The 13378-nt window shown below is 31.4% G+C and overlaps 1 protein-coding gene across 1 annotated transcript; it reads left to right on the forward strand.

Moving 5' to 3' along the window:
• The first annotated feature begins 12182 nt into the window (after nt 1–12182).
• Nucleotides 12183–13063, forward strand: LOC104715431 (uncharacterized). Its single transcript, XM_019230244.2, has 2 exons — nt 12183–12384; nt 12571–13063. Exons 1-2 carry the CDS (start codon nt 12198–12200, stop codon nt 13017–13019), a joined length of 636 nt encoding a protein of 211 aa, XP_019085789.1. The 5' UTR covers nt 12183–12197; the 3' UTR covers nt 13020–13063.
• The last annotated feature ends 315 nt before the right edge of the window (nt 13064–13378 follow it).

Genomic DNA, 13378 nt, shown 5'->3' on the forward strand with positions numbered 1-13378 from the left:
AATGTTGTTATATCTCATATGTGTTGTAACTTGTAAGAGTTTGATTCTATATTTTAATGTAGAAAGTAATATATATATTTAACACTGTTTTCAATTTTTATTTTATTTATATAAAAAATATTTCTTTTATATTTCTTGCCTTTCTAATTTATTCATATTTATTTTTTAAATTTGCATAGTTAAATTTAAATTCACATATGTTGGTTTTAACAAAACAATCAACTTTATTTGAGAATTAGATGTTCCTATTCATTTTTAAACGATCAATGTGTAACATATAAGCATTTTGTCTTGCAATCACAAGTTCCATTTTCATTGCTTAACTCCATGGTTAAACTATAATATATGTTGTCCTATTTTTAGGAATAACAACATACTTATTTAATTTATTTAAAAAAGCAGATGATTAAACGAAATAAACATTTCTCCAAATTTTATAATTCAATCAGTGAGTGTACTTATTACTTTGAAAAACTTTTACATTGAAGTTCATAAAATCATATAAGAAAACTAAAATACTATATCACTTCAAATTTGGAAGGAAACACTTGGTATTCCTTTTAAAAAAAGTCAAGACACATATAAAAATTTATTAATATTTAACTCACTTTAAAGACATTAAAGGTCATTTAACTCAAAAATAACTTCTATCCAATAATTTCATACATTCCTCCCACAAATAAAAATATATATATATATATATGTTCAAGATTGTATTTAAATATTACATAATTTTTTAGTTAGCTAAATTTATAGTCACATATATAAAATATATATACATAAAAATTTATATTACTTATTAACACCATAATTTGACCCATTATTTGCTTAACTCAATATTGGTTTCAAAGCCAACTAAAGAAAAACAGAAACGATCTTATTGATATTAGGACAAAACATGGGCATACAAACATAATCACTTACACGGAAGATATTTAAAAAAAATAACTTATTATTGCAACATCAACGTATGAAGAGTTTACATAAGCAGTTAATAGAAAATCTATAATACAATAAATGTATTGGAAACAATATCAGTCAATGATAAGATTGGATCCTCAAAAGCAAGAAACAACATCTTCATAATTCATAAAAAATAAACGCCACAATTATACACATCTGAACGAAATGGTATAAACATATAGTGTATAAATAAAAGTGACGGCAAAGCCCGTATATGCCTAATTAAAACGAAATAATACAAAAGAGAAAACGAAAAAAGACCAAAAAAAACAAGAAAGTGTCAACTACACCACAACCCACGCGTTGCGTGGGGAAGCACCTAGTCATATATATAAAAGTAAAGTTTTGGTCTCTCTTTATTGGTTGATTTTAATTTAATGTTTTCAATTTTTTTATTTTCATTTGCTTTTAAATTGTTTAATTGCTTTAAACAATATTTAAGACCCAATTAACACAATACATTTAACTCACACATTAAAATAAAATTATAACTGAAAATAAAATAAATTATGCATTAATCATATTCTACCATTCAATTTTATTCAAACACAGTAAATTATAATTATGCACTCAGTTTCCTTTTGTAACTTCCATCAATTCTTATCATATAAATAAGCATTCTCTCATTCTCTCATATTAGCATTCTTTTACTTTCACATTTTCATATTCTCTCATTTTCTTTCATTCTCTTTTACAGTACCTCAAATCATTTTTTTGTTGTTGATATCTTATTTTTGTTGTATGGGTTACAAAAAACCAAATGAAATATCATTGTAAATTTTAATTTTAGAGACTGCATGATATATATTTTACATTGTTCTTATTTTAAAAGATTCATCTCCATTATCTAATTTGGATTATCATCTTATAAGTAATCATTATCTCCTTATCTCCCACCAATATCAAATGTTGTTATATCTCATATGTGTTGTATGAGTTTGATTCTATATTTTAATTTAGAAAGTAATATTTAACTTTTTTTCAATTTTTATTTTATTTATATAAAAATAAAATATTTTTTTATATTTCTTGTCTTTCTAATCTATTCAATTTTTTTAAAAAATATCCATAGTTTTACTTAAATTCATAGATGTTGGTTTTAACAAAAAAAAATCAAGTTTATTTGAAAATTAGATGTTCATATTCCTTTTAAACAATCAATGTGTAAAAATGAGTTAGCCACATAAATAATTCACTTTAATATATATATATAATTGACTTTTTCCATTCATTTTTCACTCTCTCCTTATTGGTTTATTTTCATTTAATGTTAATTGCTTAAACAATATTTAAGACCAAATTAACACAATATATTTATAACTCACACATTAAAACAAAATAATAAATGAAATAAATAAATTATGTATTAATCATATTCCATCACTCAATTTTATTTAAACACAAAAATTATAATTATGCACTCACTTTTCTTTTGTAACTTCCATCAATTCTTATCATATAAAAAAAGGGACAATTTGAAAACTATACTATATTTGAAAAGAAATTTGAAAATTACACGTAATCTTATAGTTATTTCAAAACTACACATTTTGGAATAAAAATGGACAAAAATACCCTTATTATTAAATAATTTTAACAATTAAATAAAAAAAAATAAAAACTTAACTTATATTTAAAAATAAATCAACTTTAAAAATAAATTACTTTTAAAAATTGTTAAATTCGGAATTAATTATTTAATAATTTAAAATTATAACGAAAATTATTTATTGTATTTTAAATAATGATTACATGAATAAATTTTTGATCTTAAAATTTTGGTTAAAGAAAAAGAAATTAAATATTTTTGTTGATATTATTTAGATTTCATTTTCTTTAAAAATAAATAATTCAAGAGTATACAATTTATAATATATATATATATCAATGTTTTAGACTTATTTTAATTAAGGTTGATTTATTTATAATGTCGATTTTTTGAACAATCGTTTTGTTTTTTTACTTCTGTTGACTTAATTATCTGTGTCATCGACTTATATTAGAACAGTTGACTTATGTTATGGCTAGTGGATTTATAACATAGTCAATTTTTTTAATTGTTGACTTAATTTTTTTGTTCATCGATTTATATTTGTTTTCTGTTGATTTATTTATTTATTGTTGACTTATTATATTCTACATTGATTTATTAATAAGGGCGATATTTTGAATGGTTGACTTAAGTTTAATTTTTGTCGACTTATTTATTTTTCCATCGATTTATTATAAAATTGTCGATTTTTTTTTGTTTGATTGTTTTTTTACAAAGTCGACTTTTGATGATGTTGAATTATTTGTTTTGTTTGTTGATTTATAATTTTTTCCCGTTGATTTGTTTGGTCTTAGTAGACTTATCTTATTTTAAGTTGACTTATTAATATGATTGACTTTTTTAACTGTCGACTTATATTTTATTTCTGCTGATTTATGTTTTTTTCTTTGTTGACTTATATTAAAAAGTCGATTTATTTTTTTATTAATTGATTTGTTACATAGTCGATTTTTTTGAACTGTTGATTTATTTTCTAAAATATCACAATTTATTATTATTTTATTAAAGTTAACATTTTCAAAATAAATTAAAATATATTATTATTTTTCAAAACTTTTTATTAAATAAAAAATAATATTATCTATTGATTAATTTTCTGTAATTTTTTTATTGATTAATGTTTTCCATAATAAACTACTTCTGTTATGAATATAGAGTTTAGGGATAAAGCTCTTGTGTATTCTTATTAATTAATCCCGAGGTTACACACATATATATAGTAGAGTACAAAGGCCTAAGCTTAAACCGACAAAAGTAAGGAGTTGCCGAGAAGGCTTCGGCTCATGGGCCGAAGGTGTGCAGACAGAGTATGGCCGAGAGGCCGAGTCTCCATGGATAGTATATAGGCCGGTCTATTGAGTCCACTAAGTGTTTCACAACACTCCCCCTTGGACGAGATGACCGTGCCTATACTGGAATGGGATCTATGCAATGTGCTTGGGGGTGCTGCCTCATTAAAATCTTACCAGGAAAACCCATTGGGACAAAACCTTGGTGAAGGAAAAAGAGTACAGCACACATTGCTCCCCCTGTTCCAAACATCACTCCAAGTCCCTAAGTCTCCGCATTCCAATCTGATGCTTGAGCTTCTTGAATGTTGTTGTCGGTAGCGATTTGGTGAAGAGATTGGCTGAGTTGTCGCATGACTGCACTTGCAACAGTTGAACTTCTCCGGCCTTTTGTAGTTCATGTGTGAAGAAGAATTTGGGCAGTATGTGCTTCGTCCGATCTCCCTTGATGTAACCTTCTTTGAGCTGTGCGATGCAGGCTGTATTGTCCTCATAAATTATGGTTGCTTCTTTGATGTCTTCCAATCCACTGTCTGTCCGAATATGCTGAATCACGGACCGCAACCAGACACACTCACGGCTGGCTTCATGTATTGCTAGTATCTCTGCGTGATTTGATGATGTGGCTACAAGGGTTTGTTTCATAGAACGCCAAGAGATTGCTGTACCACCGTGTGTAAACACATAACCTGTTTGTGACTTGTCATTGTGTGGATCGGATAGATAACCTGCATCAGCAAAACCAACTAAACCATCTTTGTTATAGTTAGTGTAATATAGACCAAAATCTGTCGTTCCCTGTAGGAAACGCAGAACATGTTTAATACCATTCCAGTGCCTTATGGTTGGACAAGAACTATATCTTGCTAGGAGGTTCACGGCAAAGCATATGTCTGGTCTAGTGTGGCTAGCCAAGAACATTAACGCTCCTATAGCACTGAGGTAAGGCATTTCTGGTCCGAGAACTTCTTCATCGGCCTTCTTAGGAGCAAATGGATCTTTATCTACATATGTACTTCTCACAACCATGGGGCTAGTCAATGGGTGAGCTTGCTCCATATTAAACCTCTTGAGTACCTTTTCTGTATATGCCCTTTGATGCACAAGGATACCATTGTTTCTGTACTCAAGCTGCAATTCCAAACAGAATTTTGTCTTGCCTAGGTCTTTCATCTCAAATTCTTTCTTGAGGTATTCTATAGTTTGGGCGATCACAGAGGTTCCAAGGATGTTCAAATCATCCACATAGACTGCTATTATCACAAATCCTTTGTTTGCAAACTTCTTTATAAATATACATGGACTGATTGGGTCATTCTTATAGCCTTTCTTTGCCAAATATTCGCTTAGTATGTTATACCACATTCGACCACTCTGTTTCAGTCCATAAAGCGATTTGTCTAGCCTTATGCAGTACTGTTCTCGAGAACCACTCTTATCTTTGAGTTCTATTCCCTCTGGTAATCTCATATAGATTTCATTATCCAGTGGACCATATAAGTATGCAGTTACAACATCCATTAACCGCAAATCCAGTTTTTCTCTTACAGCCAGACTTATTAGATATCTAAAAGTCGTTGCATCCATCACAGGGGAGTATGTCTCCTCATAGTCTATTCGTGGTCTTTGAGAGAATCCTTGTGCTACAAGCCGTGCTTTATATCTCACAATTTCATTGTTCTCATTTCTCTTCCTTACAAAGACCCACTTATGTCCAACTAGTTTAATTTCAGGTGTTGTCCTTAAGATCGGACCAAACACACTTCTCTTCTTCAAAGAGTTTAACTCCACATCAATAGCTTCTTTTCATCTAAGCCAATCTTTGCTTTGAGTGCACTCTAATATAGATGTGGGTTCTAGATCCTCATTTATCTCAAGTGCTACCTTGTATGCAAATATATCATCAATGTCGACATCTTTCTGTTCCATTTAATTCCAGACATGATATAGTTTATTGAAATCTCATTATTATCAATATTTTCAGGACCTAGAGGTTCAGCGTCCTGAACCCCATCCGGCTCCTTATCATTTGCCGCGGCCATGTCTGTACTTTCTGTAATTCCCTGAACCTCAGTCTGTTTTGCACCTTTCGACTTTCGAGGATTTTTATCTTTGGAACCTAATGGTCTACCTCGTTTCAAACGGGTTTTAGACTCTGTAGCAACTTGAATATTGTGTTCCTTCTGAACATCAATTCGTACTGGTGCATTGCAAGCTGGTATGTACGATTTTGTTACTCTCTTTGGGTCAGCAAAGGAATCTGGCAATTGATTAGCTAGCTGCTGTAAATGTATAATCTTTTGAACCTCTGCATCACATGCCAGAGTTCGAGGATCTTGCCAATTTAAGGATGTTTGATTCCATGTTAATTCCTTGACCAGCTTGCTAGTCTCACCACCTAACATAGGGAATTCGGACTCAATGAATTGACAGTCCGCGTATCTGGCCTTAAATAAATCTCCTGTTAATGGCTCAAGATACTTTATAATGGTGGGAGACTCATATCCAACATATATTCCCGTCCTCCTCTGAAGTCCCATCTTAGTTCTCTGTGGTGGAGCAATAGGTACATAAACGGCACAACCGAATGTTTTGAGATGGGAAATGTCTGGCTCTTGACCCGTTAATAGTTGGGATGGTGAATATTTGTGTTCACTAGATGGCCTGATGCGTATGAGTTCTGCTGCATGTAATACTGCGTGTCCCCAAGCCGACACAAGGAGCTTTGATCTCATTAACAATGGTCGAGCTATCATTTGTATTTGTTTAATGAAGGACTCAGCTAGTCCGTTTTGTGTATGGACATGTGCCACAGGATGTTCCACACTCACCCCCATGGACATACAGTAATCATTAAACGCTTGGGATGTGAATTCACCAGCATTATCTAGACATATAGTCTTAAGTGGGAAATCTGGAAAGTGTGCTCTTAGCCTTATAATTTGAGCCAACATCTTAGCAAATGCTAGATTTCTTGTAGATAACAAGCAAACATGTGACCATCTGGTTGATGCATCTATCATCACCATAAAATATCTAAATGTCCCACAAGATGGGTGTATTGGTCCACATATATCACCTTGTATCCTTTCCAGAAAATGTAAAGTCTCTTTTGTGACTTTTACTGGTGATGGCCTTATAATAAGTTTCCTTTGTGCACATGCTACACAAGTGAGATGTTTAGGGATAACTTTTCTTACATTAAGGTTGTGCCCATTCGAACTTTTAATCAGTTTATGCATCATGTTCGAACCCGGATGGCCTAGCCGGTCATGCCATAGAGTGAATTGTTCATTGAACATTCTGTGCTTAGCCAAGTTAGCTTCTATCATATTAATCTTAGCATGGTATAAACTAGTGGCTAGTGCAGGTATAGTCTCTAGGACCTTCTTTTGTCCTTTTACAATTTCTGTAATGTATAGGAACTCTTTAGTTCCTTCACCCTTGGTTTCAACATGATAACCATTTAATCTTATATCTTTAAAGCTCAATAAGTTTCTCTTAGAGCTGGGTGAGTATAAGGCATCACTTAATTCAATGTGTGTGCCATTAGGCAACAATATGTGAGCCTGGCCGTAGCCCTCTATCAAGTTTGCTATACCCGCAATTGTACTAACATTGGTATTTTTCATGGTGAGGTTTATAAAATATCTTTTATCTCTTAGTATAGTGTGGCTGGATCCACTGTCCACCACTAGTTCACTCATATCCTCAACCATTTCAATATAAAACAACATTTTATGTTTTAATTTAATAAGGCAAATAATTTATAAAATAAATCCTTTAATTTAAACCAAATCAATTATCCAATACATAGAATAAATTAAAGCATAAAAGCATAGAATTAAACCAAAATAAAAACCGAAAATTCATTCATCATCTTTGAGGCAATCGGAAGTCTCTAGGGAGTCATCATTCTCATGATCAAAGTATCCTTCATCATCGAGATGCACAAGGTTGACTTCTGGGTTTTTCTTCAAGATTTCTTGCTCGTACAAACAAGAGAAAAGACTTGCAAATGTTTGAAAGTTTCTTTCACGAATTCGCTGTTGGAGCAGTTTGTCATTGGTGTGAAAGGTTGAGAGTGTCTTCTCTATCAAGTCCTCATCAGTAACTTTGAGACCACATAACTTCAATTTTGATGCTATTGTGAATAGCTCTAAGTGATACTCATCCAAGGATTTGAAATCATGGATCCTTAGGGTTCTCCAATCCTCTTGAGCCTTTGGTAGGAGCACCATCTATTGGTGTCCATATTTGTTTTTCAACTCTGTCCAAAGCTCAAGAGGATCCCCAATAGTGAGGTACTGACCTTTGAGGCTCACATCCATATGGTGGCGTATATACATATACGCCTTATGCTTGTCCTTTTCGGAACACTTATTGTCACTCTCAACGCATCTGTAAAGATCTTTTGCTTTCAGGCTGATATTGGTGTCCAATGCCCATTGCAAGTAGTTTTCACCAGAAGAATTCAGGCTAGCATAGTCTAAGTACTTAAGGCTTGCCATCTGCATAAAACAGAAATAGACATCCGAATGTTAACATGCGATATTTAAGATCGAACCATGCACTTAATCAATAGGGCATGCGGTATTTGAGACCAAACCATGCCTTAGGCTATGCGGTATTTGAGACCGAAACATGCCTTTGCCACTTATGGTTTATGGTTTAAATTCATGCATGCAAGACAACAAAAGCAAATAGACTAATGCATGCAACAATTTTAGATAGGATTTCCTTTTTCTTAAGTTTCCTTTTTGGTTTAGGATTTAATGTTTTAAGACTTTGGATAATTGCTAAATTAATTTAGGAACTTATCCTAATATTTTTCCAATCCGAAAATTTATGTTTTTAAGTCTCTTAACAAAAGTTTAAATTTTAATTCAGATTCAAGCCATATGATCAAGATTTTTAGGGTTTATGCAGCCGAGTTTTACAAGAACAATTTTATGCTATAATCGATTCTATAACACCCTATACGGTTCCTTATGATGCAAGAACAATCAAGTTTATAAACATCCTAGAGCAACTTTTATCAACAATATATCTCTAGCTTCTTATGCATCACAACAAGCAACAATGAACCAAGTTTAATCCATAATATAATTGGTTTTAATTCTCAAGGAATCTAACAACTTAAACATCATGCAATCCGATTTTAAGTTTTAGTTTCTAGAGATCTCAAGCTATGTTGGTTGTGTACTTGTTTGTTTTAGGGTTTAATAGATTTAAAGTCCAAATTCGATTATAGGGTTCTAAGGAGGTTTCGAGTTTCTTTACCTTAACACCAATAGGGTCTGACCGGATATGATCTGGGAGCTAAAGACCTCAGATATCTCACGGACTTCAAACCTCGAACAGCTTCCCGTGAACCGCGAACAGCTTCCTTGCGAACCGCGAACAGCTCCTTGCGCGCGAACTCACCCCCGAAACCGCGAACTACGAACCTCGATAGGGTTTTGAGAAGAACTTGATCACGAGCTAAGGATGCTCGTGGATCAGCAAGAGAACTCGAGACAAAGAGATAAGTCTCGAAGGGGATGAAGAACAAGAGGCGGTTTAGGGTTTTAGGGAAGAAGAGAGAATCGGCGGCTGCCTTAGGGTTTTAGGGTAAGAGGCTATCGTGATGATAACGTGTAATGAATATAGAGTTTAGGGATAAAGCTCTTGTATATTCTTATTAATTAATCCCGAGGTTACACACATATCTATAGTAGAGTAAAAAGCCCTAAGCTTAAACCGACATATGTAAGGAGTTGCCGAGAAGGCTTCGGCTCATGGGCCAAAGGTGTGTGCGGACCGAGCATGGCCGAGAGGCCGAGTCTCCATGGATAGTATATGGGCCGGTCTATTGAGTCCACTAAGTGTTTCACAACAACTTGATCATTATCAAAAAAAATTTAATTTATTTTTTTAACTACTTCATCATCATTATCAAAAAAAAAAATTTAATATCTAAAATATTTTCCATAATTTTAATTTTAAAAATTTTAATTTATTTTCCATAATAAACTACTTCATCATCATTATCAAAAAAAACTTTTTTAATTTTTTTATTGATTAATATTTTCCATAATAAACTACTTCATCATTATCAAAAAAATTTCAATATCTAAAATATAAACAGTTATTTTTAAAAATAATTATCTATCAATGATGAGTTTAATTATTTTGTGTTTATTTTTTTAATGTTTAATTAATTATTAATTAAGGGTATATGTTATTTATTTTATCTTAATTTAATTTTTTAATTATTGATTAATATTATATATAATAAATTAATTCATAATTTTTAAAAAACAATCCAGAAAATTCCGAATATCTAGTTTACATATTAGTTTTAAAAATAAAATCTTCAAATAAATTAATTTAATTATATTGTATTTAGTTTAATTTAATTTGTAATCAAGGACAAAATAGTCATTTAGTTCAGCCCATAAGGGTACATTTCAAAGATTTAAAAGATTTAGTATAGAGTTAAAATTACCTATTAAGATTGAGGTATGTATTCTAATTTTTTCTATAAAAAAACATTCTCTCATATTAGCATTTTTTACTTTCACATTTTCATATTCTCTCATTCTCTTCCACTTTTCTCATTCTCTTATACAATACCTCAAATCATTTTTCGTTTTTTGTTTTGTTTTTGATTTCTTATTTTTGTTGTATGGGTTACAAAAAATCAAATAAAATATCATTGTAAAATTTTAATGCTAAATTTTAACTTTAGAGACTGCATAATATATATTTTACATTGTTCTTATTTTAAAAGATTCATCTCCATTATCTAATTTGGATTATCATCTTATAATTAATCATTCTCTCCTCACCTCCCACCAATATCAAATGTTGTTATATCTCATATGTGTTGTAAGAGTTGGATTATCATATTTGTTTTGTTTATGTTCTTGCATGAATTCAAAACTCATGGTAAGAGTGTGATTATATATTTTACTGGATTTATCTTATATTTTGTTCAATTTTTTTTTTATTGTATTTCTTCCTTCCTTCTTTCTCTTTTTACTATTTTCAATGTTCAATTACATATGTATAATAAAAAATTGGTGGCTATAAAAAAAACTATCGATGCAGATTCAGCAACAAAATTTCAATCAAAGCCCAATGAGGGAATCAATCAAAAAAAATCATCTTCATACATGTATATATTTTATTTTTAAAAGTATGCAATGTTTTAACAAAATTAACTATTATAATCGAATTATTAAATTAAAATTTTTTAACTCTCTCTTACCTCCAATTTATTTTTAAGAATTTGTATACTCATCATTATATTTAGTTCTTCTGATCCAAAATATAATTATATAAAGATCATTATAGTGTTTCTTTAATTCAAAATTTTGTAATTTAACGATTTTCTATATGAAAAACTAATTAATATTCCCATTTCCAAAATCTTACTACAAAGAGGAAATCATTAGAATTTAACCTAGCAATATAGCTTAAATTAAGGTGCATATAAAAAGATTAAAAATTAAATTAATATTTGGGATTTTTAATTGCATTTCATATGATTTTATAGGAAATATATTTAATTGATAATTCAAAAATAATTTTGCAATTTAATTATTAAATGTGTTAGGTAAATTTTGAATATCATAGTAAATTTTTATGATTTGGATAAATAAAGTGTATTATTGACATTTACGAAATTTTTTTGTTATATATATATTTTTAATAAGAATTTCAAAAATACATTTTTTCAATACCAACATTAGAAATACCATTTTAAAAAACTTTATTAAAAAAAATTCTTAGAAAATTCTCATAATTTTATGATTATGAAATTAACTAAAATAATTAACATATGTAATACAACAACCCGCGCATATACGCGAGATATTACCTAGTCTTAGAGCTTGACTGGTTCTCCCGCTAGCTCCCGCAAACGCTGCGTTTGCGTTTGCGGGCGGTTGCTAGCGGTTGGGGCCAATCACACAAATCGCTTCCAATCGCTCCTAACCGTTGAATTCCAAAAGCTGGTTTCCGCAAGTGTTTGCGGTTGCGGACGATTGCGATTGGAAATTTTTTAAATAAAAAAAAAAAAAAGAAAAAGGAAAAAAGAAACCAACGATATATTTTTTTCTATCTTCTTCTATATATGTTTATCACTTTCTCAACCCTGATCAAACCGTAACCCTAGTCTCTCAAACCTCCAAATTATGGCGTCAACCCAAGGTGATGAAAATCAAGATGGAAACGTCAGTATTGAATCTCTTTTATCATTCATTATATGTTATATATGTGTAACTCGTTCTATTTTTTCCATAGCATCATCTTTTTCATTATATGTTATATATTGTTTTGAGTTTGGTGATTGAATATATGTTTCAACTTGTTTTCTCGAATAGAAAATTACCTGGTCAGACGAGATGACTCGTTTGTTATTAGATTTGATCACGCTAGAGAAACAAGTTGGAAATTCCAGAGGCAAAAGTTTGAGTGAGAAAGGAAAAGAAAACGTTCTTACAGAATTTAAAAAGGAATTTCCACTAACCTTAAACTGGAACAAAATTAAGAATAGACTTGATACTTTAAAGAGGCAATATGAACTGTATCGTAAAATCACGTTTGGAGCAACTGGACTCGGAGTTAATCCAAGGACAGGAAGTCTTGATGCCCCTGATCATTGGTGGAAAGATAAAATTAAGGTACGTAACCACATATTTGTGTAATTATTAATTTCTTGTTTTGTATTTTCATTGATTGGAATTTTGTTTTTGGTTTATAAGGCTTATCCTGAAGCTTCGAAACTCCGGTCGCACCCACTGCGGTTTATACCGCTTCTTCATGTGGTCTTCCGAGATGAAACGGTTGTGGTGGAGGAGTCATGGCAACCAAGACATGGTGTAAATCGTCATGCTCCATTAGTTGACGTAAGTGAGACTGAACGTACAAACAAAGAAGACGAGAGAGAAGATATGATGCATGAGAACGAACCTCATCATATGGAAACAGAAGACCCAGATTGGATGTCACAAATTCCGAGGGAAAACTCTGCAAATCCAAATTCCGAGGCGGAACCATCATTTGCATCCAAAGAGACATCTTCTATGCACACTCAAGAGAAAATAAGTCAAAACCGAAAGCGTAAACAAAATCCAGTAGACTCGACGCTCGACCGTATTGCTACTACTATGGAAGACCGAAATGATATTCTGGAGCAAATGACAAATGCAAAGTCAAAATCTTAGTCAACAAATTCAACTGAAGAACGAATGGCTCTTGTTGTGAAACATGTGAGGGCAGTACCAGATCTGGTTCCGGATTTGATATTCTAAAACATTTATATTATATATCATATTTATTATGTTCCAACCGCTATTGCACCCGCTGGTCAACCAGTCGTAAACCTTCCGCAAACGCACCAATTTTAAACCGCTACACCAGTCGTTGAAAACGCTTAATAATGCTTAAAACCGCAAACGCCTGCTATCGCAATCTCCTGCAAGCGCAACCGCAGCGTTTGAACCAGTCAGGCCCTTATTAGAAAGTAAACTTTTGAGGAGAGAGTATAGAAAGCTTGAAATTAAGTTTGATTGATTTGCTCTTT

The sequence above is a fragment of the Camelina sativa genome, chromosome 9 (genome assembly GCF_030686135.1).
Source record: "Camelina sativa cultivar CO46 ecotype springtype chromosome 9, ASM3068613v1".
In the NCBI taxonomy this organism is placed as follows: domain Eukaryota; kingdom Viridiplantae; phylum Streptophyta; class Magnoliopsida; order Brassicales; family Brassicaceae; genus Camelina; species Camelina sativa.